This window comes from Mustelus asterias, chromosome 11, assembly GCF_964213995.1.
Source record: "Mustelus asterias chromosome 11, sMusAst1.hap1.1, whole genome shotgun sequence".
Lineage (NCBI taxonomy): Eukaryota > Metazoa > Chordata > Chondrichthyes > Carcharhiniformes > Triakidae > Mustelus > Mustelus asterias.
This window is the reverse complement of record NC_135811.1, coordinates 77073873-77101373: the sequence shown is the minus strand read 5'-3', so window position 1 is coordinate 77101373 and position 27501 is coordinate 77073873. Positions and strand designations below refer to the sequence as shown.

Below are 27501 nucleotides of genomic sequence, written 5' to 3'. Positions count from 1 at the left end.
GGAATCGGAGCAGCCGAATGGGCGGACCATGGAAATGTCTGTTGACCTCGGGCGGGATTTTACGGTTTCGGGACAAGCAAGGCCGTAAAATCCCCCCCGTCCCCTTGACCTTGATTTTCCCCCACCAGGGAATAGTATCCTTCCTCCCCTAGCAGAATTGTGATCCCATCTTTACACAGGTCAGCAGTTTGACGTGATTAGTTTACAGTATTGTAAGTACAGGAGACAGCGCCCGAGCTCTCTGTGAATACAGAAGGGTATAATCCTGTAAAAATAAAAGTTGGCTTACACACTTCTCCAATTACTAAGATGTAACTTTATAACTGCTCTGGAAATCATGCGGAAAGATAGAAATAACTTCAATTTTTACAGCATCGTTCAGGGTCTCAGGACATTCCAAGAGCTTTTCAACAAATGCGTTTACGGAACAGAAGGAGGCCATTCTGCCCATTGAGTCTATGCTGGCTCCCCGCAGAGCAATCCAGTCAGTCCCACTGCCACCATCAAGCCCTGTAACCCTGCAAGGTTATTTCCATCCAATTTTCTTTTGAAATCATTGGTTGTTTCCACTTCCATCAGTCACATGGGCAGAGGTTCCAATTCATTACTACTCGCTGCGTAAGAAAATTCTTCCTCACTCCATTTCTTGTCCTGAATCTCAAAACTGTTTTCCTGATCCTTGAACCATCAGTTAATGGGAAGTATTTTTCCCTGTTCACCATATCTAAGCCTGTCATAATTCTGTAAACCTCTAACAAATCTCACTTCAATCTCCCTTGCCTCCATGGAGAACAAACCCAGTCTTTCTAACCTAAGCTTGCAACTAAAACCCTCCCAAACCCTTGGAACTATTCTGGTAATTCTCCCCTGCACCTTCTTAAGAGTCTTTGCACCTTTCCTAAATTGCAGTGACCAGAACTAGGAGCAACACTCTAAGGTTTATAAGGTCAGGCAGAACTTGTCTGCTTTTGTACTCGATGCTGCTATTTGTGAAGCCCAGGATTACATCTGCTTCGCTAACCACTCTCTCAATATGTCCGGCCATCTTCAAAGCTCAATGCACATGCACCCCCAACCAAGTTCTTCTGTTGCTGCACACTCTTTAGAATTGTGCCATTAAGTCTATATTGCTTCTCTCTATCCATTTTTCCACAATGCATCACCTTATACTTCTCAGTATTGAATTCCATCTGTCACTTGTCTGCCCAGTCTCTTAGCCTATTTATGTCCCATTGTAAGTGATTCTTATCGTACTTGCATTTTTTTCCACTCCTCCAAGTTTGGTATCATCTGCAAATTTTGAAATTTGACGCCATTCCCAGATCCAGGTCATTTATATATAGCAAGTAAAAGAGGCAATGTTCCGAGCACTGATCCTTGGGGAGGACCTGAACACCCTCCAGACAGAATAAACAAATCGACCACCACTCATTACTTACTGACATCAAACCAATTATTTATCCAGTTGGGTACTGACTCTGCTTTTCCTTAAGCCACAATTTTGTTTGTGGTACTCTGTCAGACATTCCCTTAAAATCCACATAGACAACATCCACAGCATTCCCTTCATCAACCTTCTCTGTTACTTCTTCAAAAGGAAAATCAATTTGATTAGTCAAACACGATCTGACTTTTCCCTGCTGGCTCCCCTTAATTAACTTCAAGTTCCTGTTGATTTTTTTTTTTGCCTGATTATGAATGCCAGCACCCAACCCATCACTGACCTTAGACAAACCAGCCCACAGTTGTTAGGACAGTCCTTGCACTTCTTTTCCACAAAGAAGGGTGTCATATTTGCCATTCTCCAATCCTCTGACACTTTCCCTATATTTGGGCATGATTGAAAGATTCAGGCAAGCTCTTCCACAATCTCCACCTCTGCGGGAAGTAAGGCATTCAGACCAAGTGACTTGTATAGAATCATAGAATCTTACAGCGCAGGAGGAGGCTATTTGGCCCATCGAGTCTGCACCGACCACAATCCCCTCCACAGCTTATCACTATAACCTCATGCATTTACTCTTGCTAGTCCCCCTGACATTACAGGGCAATTTACCATGGCCAATCAACCTAAACTCGCACATTTTTGGACTGTGCGAGGAAACCGGAGCACCTGGAAGAAACGCATGCAGACACGGGAAGAACGTGCAAACTCCACACAGTCACCTGAGGCTGGAATTGAACCCTGGTCTCTGGTGCCGTGAGGCAGCAGTGCTAACCACTGTGCTGATCTGTGATGTCTATCACCAGCACAACAAACCTTCCCAGAGCCTGTTCCTTTTTGATGTACACACTATCTGTTGCTTCCCTAATCTCCACTTCTATTGACATTTATTTCAGATTCCTCTTCCTCAGTAAACCTCATTACAAAGTGCTTATTAAATATTCCAGCCTTGCCCTGTGCCTTTCTCCCTCTTCATCCAGGGAGCCCTGTTTTTGACTCCCTCATCTTTCACCTTTATTAATGATCACTTTCTCAAGGGTAATTAGGGATAGACAATAAATGCTGGCACAGCCATTGATGCCCGTATCTCATGAAAGAATAAATAAAATGTACCTACCCTGTGCTGAAGCATCTTTTTGTTAATGGTTACTCATTGTTGAGTTACAGTTTTTTCCGTCAGTATCTCCTCCCAATTTATTCCAGCTAGATCCCTTTTCATTGCATTGAGATCAGCCATCTACCAATTTAGAACTTCTGTACCAGATTGTGCCTTGCTGCTCTCCGTTACAGATTTAAATGTTGTGATATAATGATCACTCTTACCCAAATGTTCCCCCTCAAACACTTAGCTTGAATTTTCCCACGATGGAGAGCCTCTCCAACATGGTGAAAATGGTGGAAGTGGCTGGAAATCCTAAGCCACAGCCCACGAACAAGGCACTTTTTATTTTGACCAAGGCGGAAATGGAGGCAGGCCATGCTTTGCACAGGCACAGTTCACAGAGCTCGCTGCCAATTTTAATTATCTGCCTTCTCCACTTAATACTCCCTGGAGTGTGAAACCTGGAGTGTGAATATTAGACCAAGTAAGCGCAAGTGGATTCATTTGGATAGCTAGGTGTCCCATTCACGGAGGTAAGGTGCCCCTTTGGATTTTTTTCTCTGAAGGGAGGCAAGGGGTCCTTTTGGGGAGGTCAGGAGCCCTTTGGAACTACTAAAAGTTGACATAAAAAGTGCATAAACTCATTACTGTCAAACTCATTGGAACTGTAAACAAATGTGTCAAAATCAACTGACAGAAGCAGCAGTCAGAGTCCTGTCAAGTGGGCCTGTCAGAACTGTCAAGAGGCCTTGTTACGTCTGACTGACAAAGGAAGCTGTCAATGCATTGTAAAGTCCTGCTCTTTAAATTTTTGAAAAAAATACCTGCAGTGTTAAAGATAAACACTGCTTGCTGTGGGCATAGAGCCATATGTTGGCACGGAAGGTTTGGGTGATTATGGAAGTGGGTACCGCGCATACATTGGCATGGAGGATATGAGGGTGGGGAGAGGGCATCAAGTGGCATGGATGGGGCATGGGGCACAGGCTGGAGGGATGTTTCTTGGTTCATTTTTTAAAAAGACTTTGACAAAGTGCCAGAGCACAAAGTGAGGCCTTTCCACCCTGCCCACCTCCACACCTGGTAGACTTAGCTTTCGTTCTGGGGGCCTGTGGGTCCAACTCCCATTTCATCCTGGCACCCCCCCATCCCCCCCCACTCCCTGTCCCCAGCCTCCCCCAGAGCAAACATTCCAACTTCCGAGCCACATTTTCCCAGGTCAGGTTTGGGAAGCTAGAAAATACCCTTACCCTGCTCTCGCAAATTGGGGGGGGGGTGAAGATCCAGGCCTAGTCCACGAAGGCCATCTTATTTCCTGGTATCTGGCCCACCAATACTTCCTTTTTAGTTGCGCCAGGAACACAATGAACAAGGAAGTTCTCCTGAAAAACAATTCAATGATTCCTTCCCGTTCTTCCCCACCAGTATTTGGGTAATTAAAATGTCCCAGTATCATGTTCTGCACATCAGAGATCCCTTTGCAGATTTGTTGCCCCCCCCACTCCCCGCCCCACTTCTCTCACTAATAGCTCAAGTAGTATGATCTCACCTATTTGCTTTTAAGCTCTAAGTAAGTTATCCTTCCCCCCTCAAAAACATCCCCTCTATGCATCACTGTATTCCCTAATCAGCACTGCCACCCCACCTCCCTTTCTCTGAACACTTCAATGTGGGATGATATGGCAGCTTAATTAAGTGCAGCTCCTGTGAAAACACCACAGAGGCAAAGGAAGGGTTAATGCCCTTTTGTCATCATCTCTTTGTTATCTCAGAAAGTATGCAGGATTGAAATACAGGTTGTTTCAGAGAATTGTGTTGAAGTGCAGTATAAAGAGAGGTTAGTTCCACTTCAGCAGACATTGATTGTGTCACAAGCTGAATGGATTTTTTTTAAATTTAAAGGTGCATTGTTCTGAGGATTTCTGTTGTTCAACAGAAATTCTTGGCCATAGAGATATAAATGGAGATTGCTATTATGGTAGTGGGGCCTGAACTCTAAACCTGAAGACAGGTACGTTTTCTTCTTGGTAGAAGCCTTGATAATCCATCTGCCTTAACAACGCACGTGTTTATCTCCACAAATGTGGCCAAACCTACGTGAGTTCATCCAACACTTATTTCATAGCTCTTCTTCTCCCTGCAGTTTGCTTCCCCCTTTTCTGGAAGTCCCTGCAGTTGACATTGCAAACGCCCACTCTGGATAATAAATGTTGGTCAGTTCTTTGACCACAGGTTGCATCACAGCCTCGCCCATTCCGAAATTCACCAATCACCACTTTCCAGGAGTTGCTTATGGAATCCCTACAGTGCAGAAGAAGGCCATTTGACCCATCGAGCCTGCACCGACAATAAACCCACCCAGGTCCTATCCCTGTCACCCCATGTATTTACCCCGCTAACCCCCTCACACTAGGGGGAAATTTAGCATGGCCAACCGAACTAACCCACACATCTTTGGACTGTGGGAGGAAACTGGAGCACCCGGAGGAAACCCAGGCAGACATGGGGAGAACATGCAAACTCCACACAGACAGTCACCCAAGGCCGGAATCGAACCTGGGTCCTGGTGCTGTGAGGCAGCAGTGCTAACCACTGTGCCACCGCGCCGCCCTTGTTACTGAACAAGATGTAGGTGTAAGAATGGCCTATTTTATCCCCGTTTTGTATGAGGGCTATTGAGAGCAACAATTACATCTTCATCGCTACCTAGCTAACTAAGCACACAATGGGGATTGAACTTGTGACTTTTGTGATTAGTCTAGTTCTGGTCTACATGCTGCATTTACTGACTGGGCAGGGGGCAGTATTGATGAATAAAATAGACTTTTTTTTGCTTCATCACAACTTAAAGAAAGAACTTGCATTTATATAGCACCTTTCACAACCTCAGGAAGTCTCAAAACACTTTCCCACCAACCAAGGGTAAGGAGTCCAAAGCTAGGGGGCATAGGTTTAAGGTGAGAGGGGAAAGGGACCTGAGGGGCAACCTTTTCACACAGAGGGCGGCGCGTGTATGGAAGGAGCTGCCAGAGGAGGTGGTAGAGGCGGGTACAATTACAACATTTAAAAGACATTTGGACAGATACATGGATAGGGAAGGTTTAGAAGGATATGGGCCAAATGTAGGCAAATAGGACTAGTTTAGTTCAGGAAACCTGGTTGGCATGGACGAGATGTTTTCATGCTGTACATCTCTATGAGTCTATGGCCTGAATTTTACCGCCCATCTGCCACGGGAATCTGAGCGGGTGAGGGGCGGGCAATGGAAAGATCTGTTCAACTCGGGATTTTACGGTTTCGGGACAAGAGTGGCCGTAAAATCCCACCCTTTGGTTCTAAATACTTCTGAAGCATAGTCACTGTATTGGAGCGGAGGAAACACAGCCTCCAGTACGCAGACAGCATATTGACATTGTGGGCAAACTGCAGTAAGATAATAGCCCGATAATTTGTTTTTGGTGGTGGTGTTTGAGGAAGAAACAATGACCAGGACACCTGGGGAAACTCCTCAGCTATTCTTTGACACAGTGTCATGGAATCTTTCACATCCTCCTGAGAGGGTTTGTGTCTTACCCAAAGGCCAACACTTCTGACAGTGCAGCACTCCCAAATCCTGCAGTGGCGTCACCAGCTAGATCTTGTACTTTGCTATCTCGAGTCGGACTTAAATTCATAACCTTTAGAGCCAAAAGTAGGAGTGCTGCCCACTGACTCACAGTTGACACGTTTCAAACCTACACCTTTAGCAAAGCAAATCTGCTGGAGGAGAATGGAAAGTACAGAGCACTAGGTGCACCAAACCCTGTATGTTTAAGGAGTTTACCTACGCTTTCTTCACTGCATGCGTTTTAGCATTTGACTTCTTATAAAGTCCCTCAGTAACCACGTTTTACTCTTGTTTACTGTTGCCTAATTTAACCATTTTCCTTCACTTTGCTGACGAACCACATGTTTGCCGATGAATCCTAACCTTTGTGTAAAAACAAATGAGCGTCGATACTGGGGCAGAAATGCAAAAGTGCTGGAGAGACATCGATTCTCCCCTCGGAAACCTGACCCGATTATTGTGGTTACACCACAGTTGTAAAGCATGCTCTCCCTCCAGCCCTGTTGTAGTTGATGCTAAAAACTGGCAACCAAAAGGCCTGATTCTCGATAAGTCCTCCACTGTGAATTTAAAATGGGAACCAGAGTAGGCCATCCCAACAGCCTGCTCCACGTTTTTATTCTGTCATAAACTTATCTGTGCCTCAGCCCCATTTACCCACTTTTGATTGATATCCCGTGATCATTCTAATATTGATTACACTTCAAAAGTACTTTATTGACTGTAAATAGATTATCTGTTGCTTCCAGTCATAAATGTCTAATTGATGCAGCATCCACCATCTTTTGGAAGAGACTTCCAGGTTCGCACTCACACTTTTTGTGTGAAAAGACCATTTACTGATGTCACCACTAAATAACTTTGTTCTAATTTTATGATTTGTATCCTCGTGTTTTGGACCCCCTCCACCCTGGCAAGTCCCCTTCTCATTTAAAAAAAAACCTTAATAACCTCCTAAACTCAAAGGATTTTATCTTAATTCTTGAGGCCCTAATAGCATTCAGGCGGATCTATGTTGTATCCAATCCAATCCAATAAAAAGCTTTGCATTCATATAGCATCTTTTACATCCACAGGATATCCCAATGCACTTTACAACTGATGAAGTACTTTTGAAGTGTAGTCACTGTTGTAATGCAGGAAACATGGTCAGCAATGTGTGCAGAGCAAGTACCCACAAACAACAGTGTGATAACGGCCAGGCGGATCTATTGTTGGGATGTTGATGGAGGGATAATCAGCACCTGAAATAACTCCTCAGAAGCCGGTGTCCCTTCACCAGATTCCCTTTATTAAAAAACTTATCTCCACTCCTAAGAGTGTTTCAGGTACAAAGACAGAATCTGCAGTGTCAGTAGACCTGACATTCCTCATTATATACGCAGGTGAGACTCCCTGATTGGACAGGCAATCATTACCTCAATCAGGGAGCTCATACTCCAAGAGGCCCATCTCATGGACCTCGTTGAGGTCATTACAGCACCCGTAATAACTCCCCGACTCTTTGCCAAAATAGCATTATGATATCATTTAACTGAGGGCAGCCAGAGCCTTAGTTGTATGTCAGGAAATCTGGAAAAACTCAGCTTCTGTGGAGGGAGAAACAGAGTTAATGTTTGGAGTCTTAAGAACCTCGAAACATTAACTCTGTTTCTTTACAGATGCTGCCGAATATTTCCAGTTTTATATTTTCTATTTCCACTGTCCACACTATTTCATCTCAGTTTAATGTCTCCCCTTCCAAATCTGGAGCCTTTGATTGTTATGCTCCTGAAGGAGGGATTTGACCCCACCCCCTCCTGACTGAAAGATGAGAATGCAACCAACTGAACTACAAAGGAAACCCTCCCCGATGTCCGGCTCTAAAACCCAAGGCGATAAGAAATTTAAAACTTAAGTGAGTAAATTATTTGTCGTCAGTTTTACTTGAGACCTGACATTAAAAAATTGGTCATGATCTCACCCAACTCCCATTGATTAGGGTGGTACAGTGGTTAGCACTGTTGCCTCAGTATCAGGGACCCATGTTCAATTCGGTCTCGGGTGACTGTGTGGAGTTTGCACGTTCTCCCCATGCCTGCAGAGTTTCCTCTGGGTGCTCCGGTTTCCTCCCACAATCCAAAGGTGTGCAGGTTAGGTTGATTGGCCATGCTAAATTGCTGGTGTCCCAAGATGTGTTGGTTAGGGGGATTGGACATGGCAAATGTGGGGATTACAGGGATAGGGCAGGGGAGAGGACTTGGGTAAAGATGTTCTGTCAGAGTGTCAGTGCAGACTTGATGGGCTGAATGGCCTCTTCTGCATTTTAGGGATTCTATGATTCCATCAATATCTTAGAATTCACTCGCATGTGAACGTTTTCTGGCATCCCTCCCTGTGACCTGTTTCGCGATAGTGGAGGCAGCCCGCGATTGGCCGGAGGCGGGATCCTCCAGTCCTGTCACTATCAACTGGTTTTCCTGTTATTTGCACCCTCCGACACCAGAGAACGCTCAGCGGGGGGTCGCTATCAGCAGGACCGGAAGATCCCACTGGCGGGAACAGCCGGAAAATTTTAACCATTGTATCATACATAGTTGTACCATTATTGCCATGTAGCCATGCTATGTGGATTTCTACAACAACTTGCTTTAAAGTTGCACCATTAACAGAGTGAAGCATCACAAGGTGCTTAAGGAGAATGTCACTAAATACATTTTCACGTACGGCCACAGAAAGGCATGTTCGAACATGTAGCAAAAACTCGGTGTAGATGATAAGTCTAAAGAATGTCTTTTTTATAATTCAGTTATGGAACATGGACATTCCTGGACAGGCCAACATTTATTGCCCATCCCTGATTGCCCTAGAGAAGGTGCTGGTGAGCTGCCTTATTTAACCGCTGCAGTCTGTGGGTGTAAGTACACCCATAGTGCTGTTAGGAGGGGGAGTCATGATGTGGAGATGCCGGCGTTGGACCGGGGTAAACATAGTAAGAGTTTTAACAACACCAGGTTAAAGTCCAACAGGTATATTTGCTACCAAATAAACCTGTTGGACTTTAACCTGGTGTTGTTAAAACTCTTACTGAGGAGGGGGAGTTCCAGGATCATGACCCAACGACAGTGAAAGAACGGCAATGTATTTCTAAGTCAGGATGATGAGTGACTTAAAGGAGCTGGAGAGGCTGAGTGGTTCCGGGAGGTATTCCAGCCCTTTGGGCCTAAGCCGAATGTACACTGGCAATCAGAGAGTGTTGCAAATCAAGGATGCGCAAGGGGCCAGAATTGGAGGCGTGGAGTGTTTTTAAGGAGTTATCAGGCCAGAGAAGGTTACAGAGTTACAGCAAAGCACACGGTTGTTTCTTCCACAGGAATGGCCATACACCTGAAGCTGTGGCGGGGATAATATTTTGCATGAAGATTCCAAGTATGTCATTTGGTACCTTTCCAAAGTGTCACATCCCAACAATGTCATTTCTGCACCAATGTCCTGAGCACTATGTCCTGGGTTTGCATGCTGAGTAGAAACGCGGGAAGTTTTCCAGTCTGACAATGAATTGTATAGTCTGATTCTCACTGATTTTGAGCCCCAGATCAGCATCCATGTATTGCACACCAGTGCCAAATGGATTGAAATAAATTAACCAGCATTTAATGGGCAATTTATAGCTTCTTCAATGATGAGAAACTGAGTAAATTTTGCCTATTTTCTCTGGAGTTTAGAAGAATGAGAGATGATTCCATTAAATATGCAAAATCTTGAAGGGACTTGATAGAATGGACACTGAGAGGTTCTTCCCACTGGCTAGGGGAACTAGAACATGCTGGCACATGCTCCGGGGAAGGAGCTGAGATGAAGAGAAACCTTTTCACTCAAAGAGTGGGAAGTTTCTGGCCACGTTCGCCCCAAAACCGGAAAATCCTGCCCCAGGTCAACGGACCTTTGCCTTGTCTGTCCCCCGCCTATTATGATTCCCATGGTGGAAGGGATGGGAAAAATCCCCCGCAAAGTATTCTGAATCTTTGGAATTTTCTACCCCAGAGGGGGTGGATGCTCCATCGTTGAATATATTTAAAGCCGGGATAGACAGATTATTGGTCTCACGGAGAATGTGGGGAGTGGGCAGGAAAGTGGAGTTGAAGCCCAAAATCAGTCATTGTCATATATGAATGGCAGATCAGGCTCGATGGGCTGAATGGTATACTGCTACACCGATCTCTTGTATTTTATAACCACAGGCTTAGGCTGGGGTTGGGTAGAGAGGTTGTCAGAGCAGTAGGTGGTTTTTAACTACTCATGTAGCCACCGGGGCATCAGGTATCTGTGTGCATTAACCCCAGGATGCCTGTAACCCTTGTTGAGTTAGGAGGGAACTGGGTCAAATCAACTCGCGTTGCTGAGTGACCCACGTGATGACTGATTAAGACTGAAATATATTTCAGATAAACACTTTGTTTACAACACTTGTTGCAGGAGAAACCGAACACAACACGGTGATCCAGTGGTTAGCACTGCTGCCTCACAGCGTCAGGGGCCTGGGTTCAGTTCCCGGCTTGGGTCACTCTCTGTGCAGAGTCTGCACGTTCTCCCCGTGTCTGCGTGGGTTTCCTCCGGGTGCTCCGGTTTCCTCCCACAGCCTGAAAGACGTGCTGGTTAGATGTATTGGCTGTGCTAAATCCTCCCTCTGTGTACCTGAACAGGCTCCGGAATGTGGCAACAAGGGGATTTTCACAGTAACTTCATTGCAGTGTTAATGTAAGCCTACTTGTGACACGAATAAATAAACTTCAAACTTTAAATCTGTAGCAACAGTAACTGTGTCCTGAATTTTCAGGACAGCATGAGCTCGGTCCCTGCCATCTGTAGAGTTTGTGGGGACTCTGGCAGCCCCTTTGCCATTTTGCACTCTAACCAGCATTGGTTGGCGTAAGGCCACCTCCAGCCCTTACTGCCTTGGAGAACGGCTGGTCAATCAGCAACCGCGCTGCAGTGGCCAGAAGAGGCACTACAGGGAGCTTCCTGGCACAGGGTCCTGAGAACCGGAGGACAAGGACAGTGGCAGGGAGCCGAGGGCGGGGAGCGTAGGGAACGCCGAGGAGGTCACAGGATGAGTGACCAGGGTCTCGGGATAGGCCGGGGGCAGGAAGGGAGGTCCAGAGATCATTTGGTCTTAAGGGGTGTATACACATTCTTCCCCTGCCCCCTCCCTCCCCCCTCCCCTCTCCACCCCATCAGCCAAAGAAGGGGTCCATAAGTGGCCAATAATTAGGCACAGTGGCCTTAATTGCGACAAGGGCAGGGTTCCCATCCAAGGCCTTGGCTGCCTCAGCATTAAGTTGCTACAAGGCCAGGACAGGTAGTAACCCACAGGGAATCCCATCCATGAAATTTCATGTGCTCCTGCCCAATTCTGCCTCAGAACCTGCCATGGGGCAGCGGGGAGGGTAGTGTAAAATACTGGCCGGTGGCAACCTATAAACCAGAGGAAAAACAGGAGGTCACTAACAAGTTCCTTGTGACAAACCCCATCTGTTGATTGGCACACTATGCGAGTGGTCCTTGCTAAAGAAGTCCAGGACAAGCCTGGGCCACTATCCAGCCAGCCTCCACCACTGGCACCTCACTAAAAACCCCCTTAAGCACTTGCGGGGAGACACAAGCATTGCTGCACATTACCGAGATGTGTCCCCGCCACGGACTACATAGTGGAGTAAACAGCTTAAACTCAGCAAATTTGCATTCACTTAATAAAATAAACCATGCGTCATGAGGTCAAGAATGCATAGGCTAGATCCGGCGAGGGTGGGGTGGGGGTTGGACAGCTAAAGAACCCTTTACGGGCTACAGAATATCCATCCAGAAGGGCCAGCTGGTTGTTTCTTCCAAGACAAAAATGAAAACTCAAGGACTCATTTTAAAAAAGGAAATTGATCAGTGAAGCCTCTCTGCTCTTTGGGTGGCAGCTTCGAAGGTGTTTAGCTCAGCAAGCTACACAAGGAAGAAGTGTGAAAATAGTATCTGGTGTCAGTAAACATGGGCGGATGTGACTCTACTGCTAACTGTTCGTAAACACACGAACGAGCTCAGAAAACCTGCAGATTCTTGACTCTTCTGATGTGCCATTTATAAATACATCCTCTGCACCCGCAGATGCATTGAATGTGGCCGCTGAGTGATGATGCATCCAAAAAGCAGAGGTTGTACCAAATTAGTCGCAAAGTGTTCTGTTCCTTTTTTGTCCCTGACCACGCATTAACACGATAAACTCAGAAAGCTTCAGACTTCAGTGTGCTTTTTTCTCCCCCCCCCCCCCCCCCCCCGCCCCCTCCCTCCGCACTTCTTGACAGCAGAAAAGTTCCGTTTTGCTGTTTATGTCTTGATCTGAGATCTAACCAGGAAATGACGCCTCGGTCAGATGCGGTAGTTAACCTCCTTTTATAGTGTTGCAAAGGCCGCCACGATGTGAGGTGTTTTCAGGCTGGAATCGGACTCCCTGTTGACATGACCCAAGTTATTTCCATGGCGTATCAAGGTTCTAGGAACATGGACTGCCACCTGCCTCCTGTGGCCTATTCACAGGTAAGCGAACCTCTCGTGTCAACGGGGCACGACTGGCACTAGGTTGCCCTTGTGAATTGCCCATTCTTGCGAAAGCTTGCAACTGAAAGCACTTAACGCGCTGGTCACTGTCTGCTTTACGGCTGCTGCTTCCCTTTTCTCCTCCTAGAGCTTCCTGTACAACTGTGCAGAAGGTATTCTTCAGTATTTTGGAAATGTCATGAGCCAATTATTGCGGTGATGGTTTGCAAACAGAAACTCGTATAGACACAGCCAGAGTGAGTTCTGTAGATTTAGAATAGGGGTTGCACTGAGCAGCATCTATTGTCAATTAAGCTTTGGGTGCTGAAACTTGGATTGCTTATGAATTAGAAGCATCTACATGCAAACAGCCTTAGGAATGAGTGTGATGGAGTAGGATTCACCTCCACCTGGCCCACCACAATTGGTTTCTTCTGTACTCAGGGAGGGTATTTATCTATAGGCTATTAGGCTGGTCACTGAGCCGTGATTCTCCCATTTTGTATACTTTAATAACAGTAACCCTCGGCCTTTTGGCTAAAATCAAGTGTCAGATCCAGCCCAAGATGGGGTGCGATGCCTTATCTCATCAGCTTGGATCTTGTTTGTCTCTCTTGTAGAGGCCATGAATTGGATTTTGAATTTGTTTTTTGGAGCAAGCAAGGAATGGATTTGAGTTTCTCCGCTCCACTCTGAGCATTGGCTTTGTAACTTTAAGGATGGAGTAAAACATTGAAAAAAAATAACAGTAATCAAATGTAAAAGGAAAGACTTGCATTTCCATAGCACCTGTCATTAACATTTTACAACCATTCAGATGCTTCTGAAGTGTAGTCACTGCCGTAATGTGGGAAACACAGCAGCCAAGTTGCACATGGAAGCTCCCACAAACAGCAATGTGATAACAACGAGATAATCTGTTTTGTGAGAACACTCCCCAGCTCTTCTTCCAAATAGTGTCAAGGGATCTTTCATATCCACTTGTGAGGGCAGGCTGGGCCTCAGTTTAACATTGTATCTGAAAGATGATGCCTCTGACAGTACAGCACTCCCTCAGTACTACACTGGAGTTTATATGGATTTCAGCAAAGCCTTTGACAAGGCCTCACATGGGAGACTTGTAAAGAAGGCAGATGCAATTAAGGGTAATTTGATAAAGTGGATTCAAAATTGGCTCAGTTGTAGGAGACAGAGGGTGATGACAGAAGGCTGCTTTAGTGACTGGAAGCCAGTGTCCAGTGGTGTACCACAGGGATCTGTGTTGAGTTCCCTATTATTCATTATTTATTAAACAACATAGAGGATTATATGGAGGGGGTGGGGGGGGGGTGGGGGGGGGGGGGGGTAGATGACACAAATATTGGCCAGGTTGTTAACAATGAGGTATAGACAAAATGATCAAATGGGCAGATAAGTGGCAGATGGAATTTAACCCTGAAAAGTGTGAGGTGATGCATTTTGGAAGGAGTAATTTGACAAGGAAGTAGTCAATGAACGGCATGACACTCGGGAATTCTGAGAGCAAAGGGACCTTGGCATGTTTGTCCATAGACCTCTGAAGGCGAAAGGGCATGTTAGTAGGGTGGTGAAAAAGACATATAGAAATCATAGAAATCATAGAAACCCTACAGTGCAGAAGGAGGCCATTCGGCCCATCGAGTCTGCACCGACCACAAACCCACCCAGGCCCTACCCTCACATATTTACCCGCTAATCCCTCTAACCTACACATCCCAGGACTCTAAGGGGCAATTTTAACCTGGCCAATCAACCTAACCCGCACATCTTTGGACTGTGGGAGGAAACCGGAGCACCCGGAGGAAACCCACGCAGACACGAGGAGAATGTGCAAACTCCACACAGACAGTGTGGACACTTGCCTTTATCAATCAAGGCATAGATTACAAACGCAGGGAGGTCACGTCGGAATTGTATAGAACTTCGGTGAGGCCACAGCGAGAGTACTGTGTGCAGTTCTGATCGCCTCATTATAGGAAGGATGTGATTGCACTGGAGGGGGTGCAGAGGAGATTCACCAGGATGCTGCCTGGGATGGAGCATTTAAGTTGCAAAGAGAGATTGGATAAGCTTGGGTTGTTTTCATTAGAGCAGAGAAGACTGAGGGGCGACCTGATCGAGGTATACAAGATTATGAGGGGCGTGGACAGAGTGGATAGGGAGCAGCTGTTCCCCTTAGTTGAAGGTCAGTCATGAGGGGATGCAAGTTCAAGATGAGGGGCAGGAGGTTTAGGGGGGATGTGAGGAAAAACCTTTTTACCCAGAGGATGGTGACGGTCTGGAATGTGCTGCCTGGGAGGGTGGTGGAGGCGGGTTGCCTCACATCCTTTAAAAAGTACCTGGATGAGAACTTGGCAAATCATAACATTCAAAGCTATGGGAAATGTGCTGGTAAATGAGATTATGTAGGTAGGTCAGGTATTTCTCACGTGTTGATGCAGACTTGATGGGCCAAAGGGCCTCTTCTTCACTGTGATGCTATGATAAATTGGCTTTGGGAGCAGAGCAAAAGGACATGAACTGCTGAGTGAAAGAAAAATAAAATGTGAATTACCATTGGAAATACGTGCATGAGAAAGGAGGGAATTGACTCTGAAGGTAATGAAGTTCAACCTCTTTCAGATTCCCAGCAGCCGGCCAATGGGTAGTCATTGGGTGAGATTTTCCATTCCTCCTGCTGCCTGTTTCGCGATGGAGGAGGTGGCCCGCCATTAGCCAATGGCGGGATCTTCTGGCCCCACCGCCGTCAGCGAGGTTTCCAGTTTTATGAACCCTCCCCTGCAGGGAAACCCGTGGTGGGGTTTCGCCATCGGCAGGACTGGAAGGTCCTGCCAGCTGGAAAGGCTGGTAAATTCCGCACTTTATTTATGGTGATTCACAAGAGTCTGTGGTGTTCATACAGGCACACTGCGGTGGGAACTTGAAACTGTGCATCTTCCAGCTGCTGGACGTGGCACTGAAAATAGGAACCTCCAATTCCAGGAAACTCCTGGCCGATCCATGCGGGATGATTGGGAATCTTTGGGCAGCATTTTCCAGTATCGACAGCAGCAGGCATCGTCACGGGCGGGACTTACATAGAAACATAGAAAATAGAAGCAGGAGAAGGCCATTCGGCCCTTCGAGCCTGCTCCAGCCGCTCATTATGATCATGGTTGATCATCAAATTCAATATCCTGATCCCTGCTTCCACCTATATCCCTTGATCCCTTTAGCCCCGAGAGTTGTACCTAATTTCTTCTTGAAATAACACAACATTTTGGCCTCAACTACATTCTGTGGTAGTGAATTCCACAAATTCACCACCCTCTGGGTGAAGAAATTTCTCAGTTCTATAAGGTTTACCCATTATCCTCAAGCTATGACCCCCAGTTCTGGACTCCCCCACCATCGGAAACATTCTTTCTGAATCTACCCTGTCTAATTCTGTTAGAACTTTATAAGTTTCTATAAGATCCCCTCTAACTCTTCTAAACTCCAATGAATATAATCCTAACTGACTTAGTCTCTCCTCATATGACAGACCTGCCATCCCAGGAATCAGCTTGGCAAACCTTCGCTATACGCCCTCTATAGCAAGGACATCCTTCCTCAGCTAAGAGCATCAAAACTGCACACAATACTCCAGGTGGGGCCTCACCAATGCCCTATACAATTGCAGCAAAACATCCCTATTCCTATGCCTATACTTTTGGTCACTCTCCAAATTATCCTGTCCTGCCCGTAGCGTTGCCCGCTGCTAGGGGAACCAGAAATCCTGGCCTTATTGTAGATCCAGTGGATACAAGTGGGGCAGTGGAGCTTGTCGAGAGTTCAGCTGACACTTTCCTGTCTCACCACAGTACATTTACAGAAAGGACTAGGTGAATCATCAAAGAAAGTGTTTAGTTGGGTTTTTGCTATCCAAGGTGTGTACTGTTTAGATACCATTAAGCAGCCTTGTAGAAGTTACCAAGACGTTTTGGTTAACATTATTGAATTTTGTGCATATTTGCAGCAGAGGGTACAGATGTGGAGGGGAATCCTTTGATGTTGTTACCTAGCTCTAATAAAGCTTAGAATAGAATACAATAGAATCCCTACAGTGCAGAAGGAGGCCATTCGGCCCATCGAGTCTGTCCACCCAGACCCCACATATTTACCCTGCAAATCTCCCTGTCACTAAGGGGCAATTTAGCATGACCAATCTACCTAACCTGCACATCTTTGGACTGTGGGAGGAAACTGGAGCACCCGGAAGAAACCCACGCAGACACAGAGAGAATGTGCAAACTCTGCACAGACAGTGAGCCGAGGCCAGAATTGAACCCGTTGCTATGAGGAGGCGATGGTCTAGTGGTATTATCGCTGGACTGTTAATCCAGGAACTCAGCTAATGTTCTGGGGACCCGGGTTCGAATCTCACCACGGCAGATGATGACCAAGAATCTGCTGATGACCATGAAACCATTGTCGATTGTCGGAAAAAGCCATCTAGTTCACTAATGTCCTTCAGGGAAGGAAATCTGCCTTCCTCACCTGGTCTGGCCTAAATGTGACTCCAGAGTCACAGCAGTGTGGTTGGCTCTCAACTACCCTCCAAGGGCAACTAGAGATGGGTAATAAATGCTGGCCAACCAGCGATGCCCATGTCCCACAAATGAATTAATTTTAAAAAGTGCCTTCTTACATCACTGGTGGGCAATACTATATCTAGTCCCAGGGTAGCCCTTAGTATACTGGTTCCTTCTACTACCCCACCCCCAAGTTTTATCTCTTGGACATAGACTGACAATAGTTTGCTTACAGTTTGATTCAAGTCTTATGGTGTTGTAAGGCCAGTGTACTTAACTTTGCTGTTGCAACTATAACTACTCTATGAGGCTAAGCTACTTCGTGATTAACATTACAAGAATGCAGCATGCATGAACAGAATCCAATCCTTAATGTTAAGTAGGATCCTTCTACTATTGAAAGGGGAGACAGTGCTGTTGTAGTATCACAGTAAGGAAACTGATGGAGGGGTGGGCTGGATGGACCGATATCTACTGTAGAAAACATTGTTCTGACTAAAGCACAGGGGACACTGACTGTGCAGTGTGGCCAAAGCAAAAAAAACCCTTCCAGTTGGATATCTCAAGAACTTTGTTGAAAGCCCAGTATTTTGATTGAGATACATTGAGGTTAGCTATCTCGAGTTGTACCAAGTTACCACACTGTCGCATGTCAGGGTACTCTATGCAATGGACAGTACTTGCAGATACGTTATCAGGGAGTTGGGGGTTCTTGCACAGAGATAGTCATATCACACTACCATTACCACCACAGAACTGCCCAAAAAGGTCAAACCCTTATCAGTGTGGGATTTCAGGTTTACTGGGGTGAGTGGGTCAGGGGATCCACTTAGAACTTGGGTTCTTCATAGCCTGCATTAACCTAAGGAAATTTGGCATGTCCTCTACGACTCCCACCAACTTTTACAGATGCACCATAGAAAGCATTCTTTCCGGATGTATCACAGCTTGGTATGACTCCTGCTCTGTCCAAGACCACAAAAAAAACTACAAAGGGTCGTGAAGCACAGACCATCATGCAAACCAGGCTCCCATCCATTGACTTTGTCTACACTTCCCACTGCTTCGGAAAAGCAGCTAGCATAATCAAGGACCTCATGCACCCAGGACATTCTCTCTTCCACCTTCTTCCGTCAGGAAAAAGATACAGAAGTCTGAGATCACATACCAACCAACTCAAGAACAACTTCTTCCCTGCTGCCATCAGACTTTTGAATGGACCTACCTTGCATTAAATTGATCTTTCTCTACACCCCAGCTATGACTGTCTGTAACACTACATTCTGCACTCTCTCCTTTCGTTCCCTATGAATGGTATGCTTTGTCTATATACTGCGCAAGAAACAATACTTTTCACTGTATACTAATGCATGTGCCAATAATAAATCAAATCAAATCAAAACAATACCTTTGGCCTGCTGGAATGGACATGGGAAATTAGATATTAGAAAACTCAATCAGTGAGAGAAAGCAATTGTTGTGTTTAGAATCATGCACAGTGGCATGGATACCACAGGCCAAGTAGCCGCCTTCTATGGTGTAGCCATTCTAATGTCATTTCAAGGATGTTGCAATGGCTTTGTGTGTAATATCAGTGATTTGGACAGGCTGCTTGTTGGTTTGCTAACAAAAAATACCGATCTTCAAAGATGTCCAAAAGTTAGTCTCCTCCCGTTGTACAACTCAGAACCCCCACCTTCCAACTCTGTCTTATGTGACTTTGCCTCCTTGGGCATCAATTCTTTCTTTCCCACCGTTGGTGGCTGTGAATTCAGTTCTTGGGGCACCTCACTCAGGGATTGTTTCCCCAACCCCCTTGCCCTTATAAAAACCCATCTACCGGTGATCCTTATTTCAGCTCCCTTTTTGTGAGGCCCTTTAAAGCTAAAGTTTATTCATTAGTCACAAGTAAGTTTTACATTAACACTGCAATGAAGTTACTGAGAAAATCCCTATTTTACTATGTTAAATGTGCTTTTGAAACACAAGTTGCTGTTTTACCAGAATTATTGCCTCTTGGCTATGCTCTGATCGTCCCCTGTCTGAAATCCCCGATGGATTTCAGCCTTTCCCCCCAGCATTCAAAGTGCTGATCGAAGTTCTAATTAACCTCTCATGTCACAGTCCATCTTCTATGACACTGTTCTTTAATGCTTCCACTCTCATCTGTGAAATTTGGATTTTGCACTGCCTCCCCACATTGTTTCTCTTCCCATGTCTGATCAATCAGCTCTGGTGTAGCTCAGGTCTCCACCCCTCCCCCCCCCCTCCCTTTTTGTTTAGGTTTTCCCTTGGCACCATCATGTAGAGAGGAGGTAAACTTCTATTCATCTAATGATACACAATCCTGCTTTCCAAACTTCTCCATTGGCCCCTGGACCATTTCTTCTCTCCAATTGCCTGATCAACGTGAAGACTTAGAAATGCCATAACTTCCTCCAACTAAACTTGGCAAAACCAAAACCGATTATCTCTGCTCTCACCAAGCTCTGCTGGGTCCCCATTGACTTGACTAATGCGCGGCATGGTAGGACAGTGGTTAGCACTGCTGCTTCACAGCTCCAGGGACATGGGTTCGAATCCCGGCTCAGGTCGCTGTCTGTGTGGAGTTTGCACATGCTCCTCGTGCCTGCGTGGGTTTCCTCTGGGTGCTCCGGTTTCCTCCCACAGTCCAAAGATGTGCGGGCTAGGTTGATTGGCCATTCTAAATTGCTCCTTAGTGTCCCGGGATGCATAGGTTAGAGGGGTTAGTGGGTAAATATGTAGGGATATGTGGATAGGGCCTGGGTGGGATTGTGGTTGGTGCAGACTCGATGGGCCGAATGGCCTCTTTCTGCACTGTAGGATTCTATGATTCTATGATTCTATGACTTCAAGATGATTGTTCTTAACTTCAAATCCTTCCTTCCTTCACCTATCCCCTCACTATTGTAACCATCATTCTCACTAAGTGCCCCCCACATTGTACAGTCACATTGCACAAGCTACCCAAATAAAATTTGCTGCAATCATTAGCCATTCCTCACTAGCCTTCTGTTCACAGTCAAAATCCATAGCTGTGTCTTGCTCGATGGCCTCTCAAAAATGCTCCAACCCACACTTCTACAGAGTGATGAGACACAAGTCTGCAACTATGATTTCCCCACATAATGAACCTTGGGAATTTACTGTGCAGAGATCCAAGAGCTCTTCACCAGAATGTGGAAAGCACTGGTCCTGATAAACCATTGGGTCATTGCTGTGTCTCAGAAAGGTGGTTTTCACTTATTGTTTGGCAGAGAACGCTGAAGTCATTAACTAGATATCCACCAGGGATTCAATCATGTACCTCCCATGTATGTCAGCAATACCGTGTTGAAGAAGGAGATGGACATTTATATAGGAAACCTTTCAGAAATGGCTGACGACTTCAGCATTGCGCTTATTGTAACTATAATTAAATGGCACCGAAGGCTCAAGTGGAAGTTTGTGGCTCATTTTCAAGGCTTTCTTTGATTGAAGGACTTGGGCAGAGGCACCCAGAGAATTGAAAGGAGGTTCAAAAGAAGATATTTAACTGAAATAAATGTTCAGATTCTCATGGACAAAATGTAGAGAGAAAGTGAGATGGCTGGGTCCACATGGGAGGATGCTTCTGAAGCATGTCTCCTGTGTCATACGGAGGGAGGTGGCATTGTCACTCATTCCCTTAAGACTGCAGATGAGCGCCAGAAAGAGTTCAATGAACTGATTGTGGCAGGGAAGGTAATATATTGCTCACTATTCTGGGAATCTGTAGAGTGAGAAGGGACGTGCTTAGACACAACCTCTGTCGTGATCTGAATCTGGGAAAGCTGTGAACAGATCAGAGACACAGCAAGTCTGCTGAGGGTGGTGAGCAAAACGTAAGGCATGGCTTCAAGTGGCTGGCTCGCTTTATTCTGAGCATTGTTGGGTTGTGCCACTCTCTCGCGTGCTTTTTGTTGTCATTCTGTCATAATCGGTAGTAAATATAATGTGGACGATAACTGGTGTGTGATTAGAATGAGTTTGAGTGGCTCTGATGACATGAAAGTGGTGAGAATGAAGCTGCAGGAGTTTCAGTCGTTGTGAGTATCACGGGTGTTTGATGCTGTACTGCTTGAGCTGTATGTTTTTGGTAATACCCCATAAGGAACCCATTTACCAATTAACTACAAATGATAATCAGAGGCTTTTCTGTAATTGAGTGTGAAAATTTACATACTGGTCTTCCCGGAGATTTGACTAGAATATGTTTGTTTCGTTCAGATATGGGCTTATTTTTGGTGATTATACTTTTTAACTGCATAGGAACATGTTCAGCGTTTTGTTATTCTCTGCACCATGTGAAGTTGTTAGAAATAATGGGAAAACTTGCCTTTCTCATGCTTAAGACATCGCAAAGCAATTCGCAAACAATTAAGTACTTTTTGTGGTATTGTCAAGTTGTTATATAAGGAAGTGTGAGGACCTATTTGCACCTAGCAATCTGCTACAAACAACAGAGATAAATGATCAGACAAATTACCTTTCAGTGACATTGGTTTTGGAATAAATGTTAGCCAGGGCAACTTTGAATCATGCCGTGGGATCACTCGCATCCTTTCTGGTAATTAAAATTAGATACATTGGCCGAAATCTTATCACCATTCACGCCGATGGGATTTCCCCATCCCGCTGCAATGAATGGAGATTTGGCTGGCCACCAAATTCTCCAACCTCGCTGCAGCGGGAGTTTGGCGTGAATGGCAGGTAAGATTGTGCCCATTAGGTACATGCTCATGTGTTTGGATTTGACTTTATTTGCACCATTTCTTTCCCCTTCGTTTGGACAGTCCAAAGATGTGCGGGCTAGGTTGATTGGCCATTCTAAATTGCCCTTTAGTGTCCCGGGATGCATAGGTTAGAGGCGTTAGTGGGTAAATATGTAGGGATATGTGGATAGGGCCTGGGTGGGATTGTGGTCGGTGCAGACTCGATGGGCCGAATAGCCTCTTTCTGCACTGTAGGATTCTATGATTCTATGACATCAATAGGAAAAGATTGATGCAACACCTACATTAAAAATATACTTACTTCCCCATCCCAGACTTTACCTACATCCCAGATAATTGTCTGCTCAGCCCTTCGCTGCATTGGCCCTCTGTTCATTCCCCAACTACGGGCAGGGGCAAATTGCACATCATTCACATAACAACATTTCAGCATCTTCATTCCTTCTGTCAATTCACCTTACCCAGGGCTAATATTTGTATGTCTCTGAAGCAGTTAATTCATTAACTCAAAGCCCAATGTGAGTTCTATCCATCGGGAACTTATTTTCGAATAAAAATAAAATTTCATTGACCCAATTATGTAAAGACATCATTGCACCACCAGACCATTAATCAGTTTGCTATTCAGTTGTGGTAGCTCAGTATCTCAATGCTTACATTTTATGACATGATAGCACAAACAGGCTATCAGTTTACTAGTGTTAGAACTGTAACTCAGTGATCCATTTATATCATACACCTGCTTTCATTGGAATCAATTGTGAAATGTGATCCAATCTTTCTAATATAGCCAGTGGGGTGCAATCAAAGACTTGTGTGAATGTATAAGCGTACAATGTGCAAAATAACAAGAGCTTTCATTTATGTAGCACCTCTACGGTGGCACAGTGGTCAGCACTGCTGCCTCACAGTGCCGGGGACCCGGGTTCAATTCCCAGCTTGGATGCCTGTCTGTGTGGAGTTTACACATTCTCCCTGTGTCTGCATGGATTTCCTCCGGGTGCTCTGGTTTCCTCACACAGTCTGAAAGATGTACTGGTTAGGTGCATTGGCCATGCTAAATTCTCCCTCAGTGTACCCGAACAGGCGCCAGAGTGTGGCGACTAGGGGATTTTCACAGTAGCTTCATTGCAGTGTTAATGTAAGCCTACATGTGACACTAATAAACAAAACTTTAAACATAGCAGAACACCACAAAGAGCATGAACAGCTGAAACGTTGTCCCCAATCCAAAGAACGAAACAGGTGAGCAGATGCTTGGTCAGAGGGGAGGTTTAAATAAAGTTTTGAAGAGATGGAAAGGTTTAAATAAAGTTTTGAAGAGATGGAAAGGTTTGAGGAGCCATTCCTCACTTCCCCAAGTCTTCTATTCCTCCTATAATTTTACAAGCTTCTAAAACCTGAGCTTGGCTTTCATTAATCTATTTTGGAATTTGTCTCGATTCCTAATCCGCATTATAGGCCCTCACTTCTAGACCTTATTTTTGGTAAAAAGCAACACAATGGTTAAAGAACAACACAACATACATACATATTCTATATCCATTTTACGAACAGTCTCTTTATCAAGTCTACCAATGTTTCTATTGGGACAGACAGATTGTACCCTGTGCCACACTGGCACATAGTGTGGCAATCCTGTGCCACCTCATATCAACTGCTCTTCAGTAACAGGTTCTGGGTACTTATGTAAATCACCTTGATATGACACTAAACTATTGGTGTGACTTATCAAATGGCATAAATAACTCTTGTTTTAGTATGTTATACAAAATACTAAACAATCAAAGGTATCAAGTATTGGATACATGTTGGCTCCTACATTGGTTAAAATTAATGCAGTGTTATTCACGCGGGCACAGATTATATAGCCGTAAAGGTACTAAAATGATCTGTATATCATTGATTCTTTATTTAAGCATCTGAATGTCACCTATCTCAGTCTGTGATTCTTGATATGCAGAGACTTCTATTTTTAATGGACTTGTCAGAAGCATATTTCCTTTCGAATTGTACGAAAGTTCAATGTTGGTTGATTGCAATGGAACATTGTTCGCTTCCTCTTGCGCCTATGACTAAGATAAATTTTCTTCCTTTGCCACATGTATTTCACACATTTCAGCTGATATTTCAAGTGTATTTTTATGCTCATTCAGCTGAGGGACATCAGTGTCCTTTGTTATTTAGGTGTTGTAGGTAAGCAACAGCACGGGAGAGAAGCAGAGAAAACCTCTACTGATGTTCATTCCCCAGCTAGCTATGCTTGCTAATCTTTGCTGCAGTTGTTCACGGGCATGTAACTGTGCTGCCAGGGTAAAGAACCTTGTTTGAGTAGTTATAAATGTAAGGAACTGAACCAGTGTTAATGCAACTGTTTCGTTAGAAAGTCACTGGCCCCAAAATTAATTCAGTAGATGAAGCATATTGGGAATAAGAAAGACTTGTATTTATGTAATGCCTTTCATGACCTCACAATCTCCCAAAGCACTTTACAACCAATGAAGTACTTTTGAAGTAGGAAATAAGGCAATCAATTTGACACAGCGATAATGACCAGGTACTGTGTTTTAATAGAATTAGTTGAGTATAAGTATCGGGCAGAACACATTCCCTCATTCAAAGTAGCATCACTGAATCTTTTACATGTGCCTGAGAAGGCAGATGGAACTTCAGTTTAATGGCTCATCTGAAAGCAACACCAGTTCTTCAACAGTGCAGTGGAGTGCCAGCCTGCGCCAGCCTGGATTATGCACCCAACTCTCTGGAGTGGGACTTGAACTCATAACATTCTGACTCCGAGATGAGAGTGCTGCAACTGAACTAAAGATATGATTAGAGGTTGTGCTAAGACATTGTGCATTTTGAGTACATATTTTAATCAATTTGGTGCACACTATTCTCCTTTGACATGGAGTGGCAAACAGCCCAATTATCACTGTGTTCAAGCGATGTGATCTGCTATCAGAGCCTGCTGTGTATTATCTATTATGATACCAAAATTGAAGGCAGCAGTAATATATATAGAAGAATAATGCGTCTCCTGTGTGTCTCAGAGGGTTTACTGTCCTGTAAGAGTGAAGCTCATTTGCTTTATGCTTATTATGGTACAGACAGCACTCTGTGTGTTTAGATAGGCAATCAGTTCAGCAATTAACAGATCAAAGTATGTCAAAATAAATGTTACTTCAGGAAGCTAACTAGCTAAATCTGGCCTGTGTTGAGTTATCTAATCTCAGTTTGAACAGTGGTTGTTTTCTAAGAACTCATCACAGTGGCTTCAGATAGGGAAGAAAAAAGCGCTGGGATCCTGTTGTGGATCAATAGCTAGTGATCCTTTCTGAAAAATCAAAGGGAACAAACTCAGACTTGACTGTGACGCTTCAACAGAACATTGTGAAAACCTTATGGAGTCTGCTGGTCACACTTTCTGCCAGCATTTTAGGATTAAGCTAAATAAAGCTTGCTTTTCCCAAGGAAAGCCTATAATTTCTCAGTAAGTAACACGTTGCAAACCTGAAACAAGATTGTTACTGTTAAATTGTAATTCCTTCTAACTCCAATGGGGTTTCAAAGGTTCAGCTGATTATTCAGCAGAAAGAAGGATCATGAATTTTCACCCTTCACTGAAGTAAATTAACATTTTGTGTCCAGTTGGTTCACTATTAGTGTTCAAAAGATCTGTCGCTGTTGTAACTTAGGAAATGTGGCAGGCAATGTATGCAGAATAAAGTTCCTCAGACAGCAATGAGATAAATTTAAAGTTTATTTATTAGGGTTACAGTGACACTGCAATGAAGTTTCTGTGAAAATCCCCTAGTTGCCACACTCTGGCGCCTGTTTGGGTACACTACGGGAGAATTTAGCATGGTCAATGCACCTAACCAGCACGTCTTTTGGAATGTGGGAGGAAACCGGAGCACCCAGAGGAAACCCATGCAGACACGGGGAGAACATGTACACTTCGCACAGACAGTGACCCAAGTCGGGAATCGAACCCGGGTCCCTGGCGTTGTGAGGTAGCAGTGCTAATCACTGTGCCAACATGCCGGCAGAAAAATGGTCAGCTGTGGTTTGAGGATAAAAATTGGCCACGATGTACAGGGGAACTACCCTGTTTTTAAAAAAATGAATAGTGCCATGGACATTTTTTTAACATCAACATAAGGAGATGAAAAGAACCTCAGTATAATACTTCCTCCACAAGACTATCCAACAACAATACAGCACTCCCTCTTTCACACACTGGCATGTTTGTCAGTGTGACTGGAACCTATCAGATGCTGAATCAGAGATGACAGTGCTACCACTAAAGCATGGTTGACAGCTGGTGGAGTGTGGCCAGGCCAAGTGGAGTATAGACAGTTATAAAATAAAGTTCTCTCTTCTCTGTGCTAAATATACCTTAACCACAACAGCGAATAATACATTTTATTGTGGCGTGAACCTTTAACACACCTTATATCAACATCGCCAAGGTGCCTCTGAATGTAGTGTGTGAAAAGGGCACGGAAAATTCTAACACAGGAATGGACATTTGCAAGGCTTCTACTCAACAGCCAGCGAGCAAACTTTGCCAATAGGTATTGTGTATGAACTAACCTTCGATGAAACCAATTGCTCCTGATCCTTTGTGCCAATTTGCTCAAGTGGAGAGGAACAAAAGTAAAACCACATCGTTGCTGGTGGAATTATTGGAATGTTTAGTTGAAACAGCAAAACGTCAAGGGGGTGGTTTTTGAGGTTCAAAAAGTGGGAGTATACCCTGTACTGTTAAACATGAACATGTAGATTATTCCTAGCAATTGTTACCATGAGTACTGTGAGAATTTAGTTATTTTATATCCAGTTACAATGAGTGGTTGAAAGAAAAGAAAATCTGCATTCCAGAATCTTCTGGCTATTTTCTACATGTGATGTGAATGACCATTTAGCCAATGCCAAGTGTTTGATACGTGTAATATTGTTTAATGGATTGAACCAGATGCTGGTAAGTGGTATTGTGCTGTGGAACGTGATGCAGTTGGAATCAGGCTGAGTTTGAGTTATCATATTATTTTAAGGGTTTTTAGATCATGCAAGAGATAGGAGGAAGCAATGACCGAGTGGTATTATTGCTAGACTATTAATCCAGAAACTCAGCTAATGTTCTGGAGACCACAGGTTCGAATCCCACCACGGCAGATGGTGGAATTTGAATTCAATAAAACATATCTGGAATTAAGAATCTACTGATGACCATGAAACCATTGTTGATTGTCAGAAAAACCCATCTGGTTTACTAATGCCCTTTCGGGAAAGAAATCTGCCGTCCTTACCTGGTCTGGCCTACATGTGACTCCAGACCCACAGCAATGTGGTTGACTCTCAACTGCCCTCCAAGGGCAACTAGGGATGGGCGATAAATGCTGACCAACCAGCCCATGCCCCATGAATGAATAAAA

General features: G+C 44.6%; 1 protein-coding gene across 2 annotated transcripts in view; it reads left to right on the top strand.

Moving 5' to 3' along the window:
• LOC144500606 (rho GTPase-activating protein 27-like) overlaps positions 1-27501 on the top strand; it is a 225849-nt gene that overhangs the window by 122755 nt on the left and 75593 nt on the right. The window contains exon 1 of one of the 2 annotated variants that reach the window (XM_078223803.1): positions 12592-12714. The exons of the other annotated variant lie outside the window; for it this stretch is intronic. Within the exon in view, the coding sequence (XP_078079929.1) occupies positions 12637-12714 (78 nt within the window). The 5' untranslated portion in view covers positions 12592-12636. Of the gene's footprint in view, positions 1-12591; positions 12715-27501 lie in introns of those variants that run through there. 2 annotated transcript variants of the gene reach the window in all.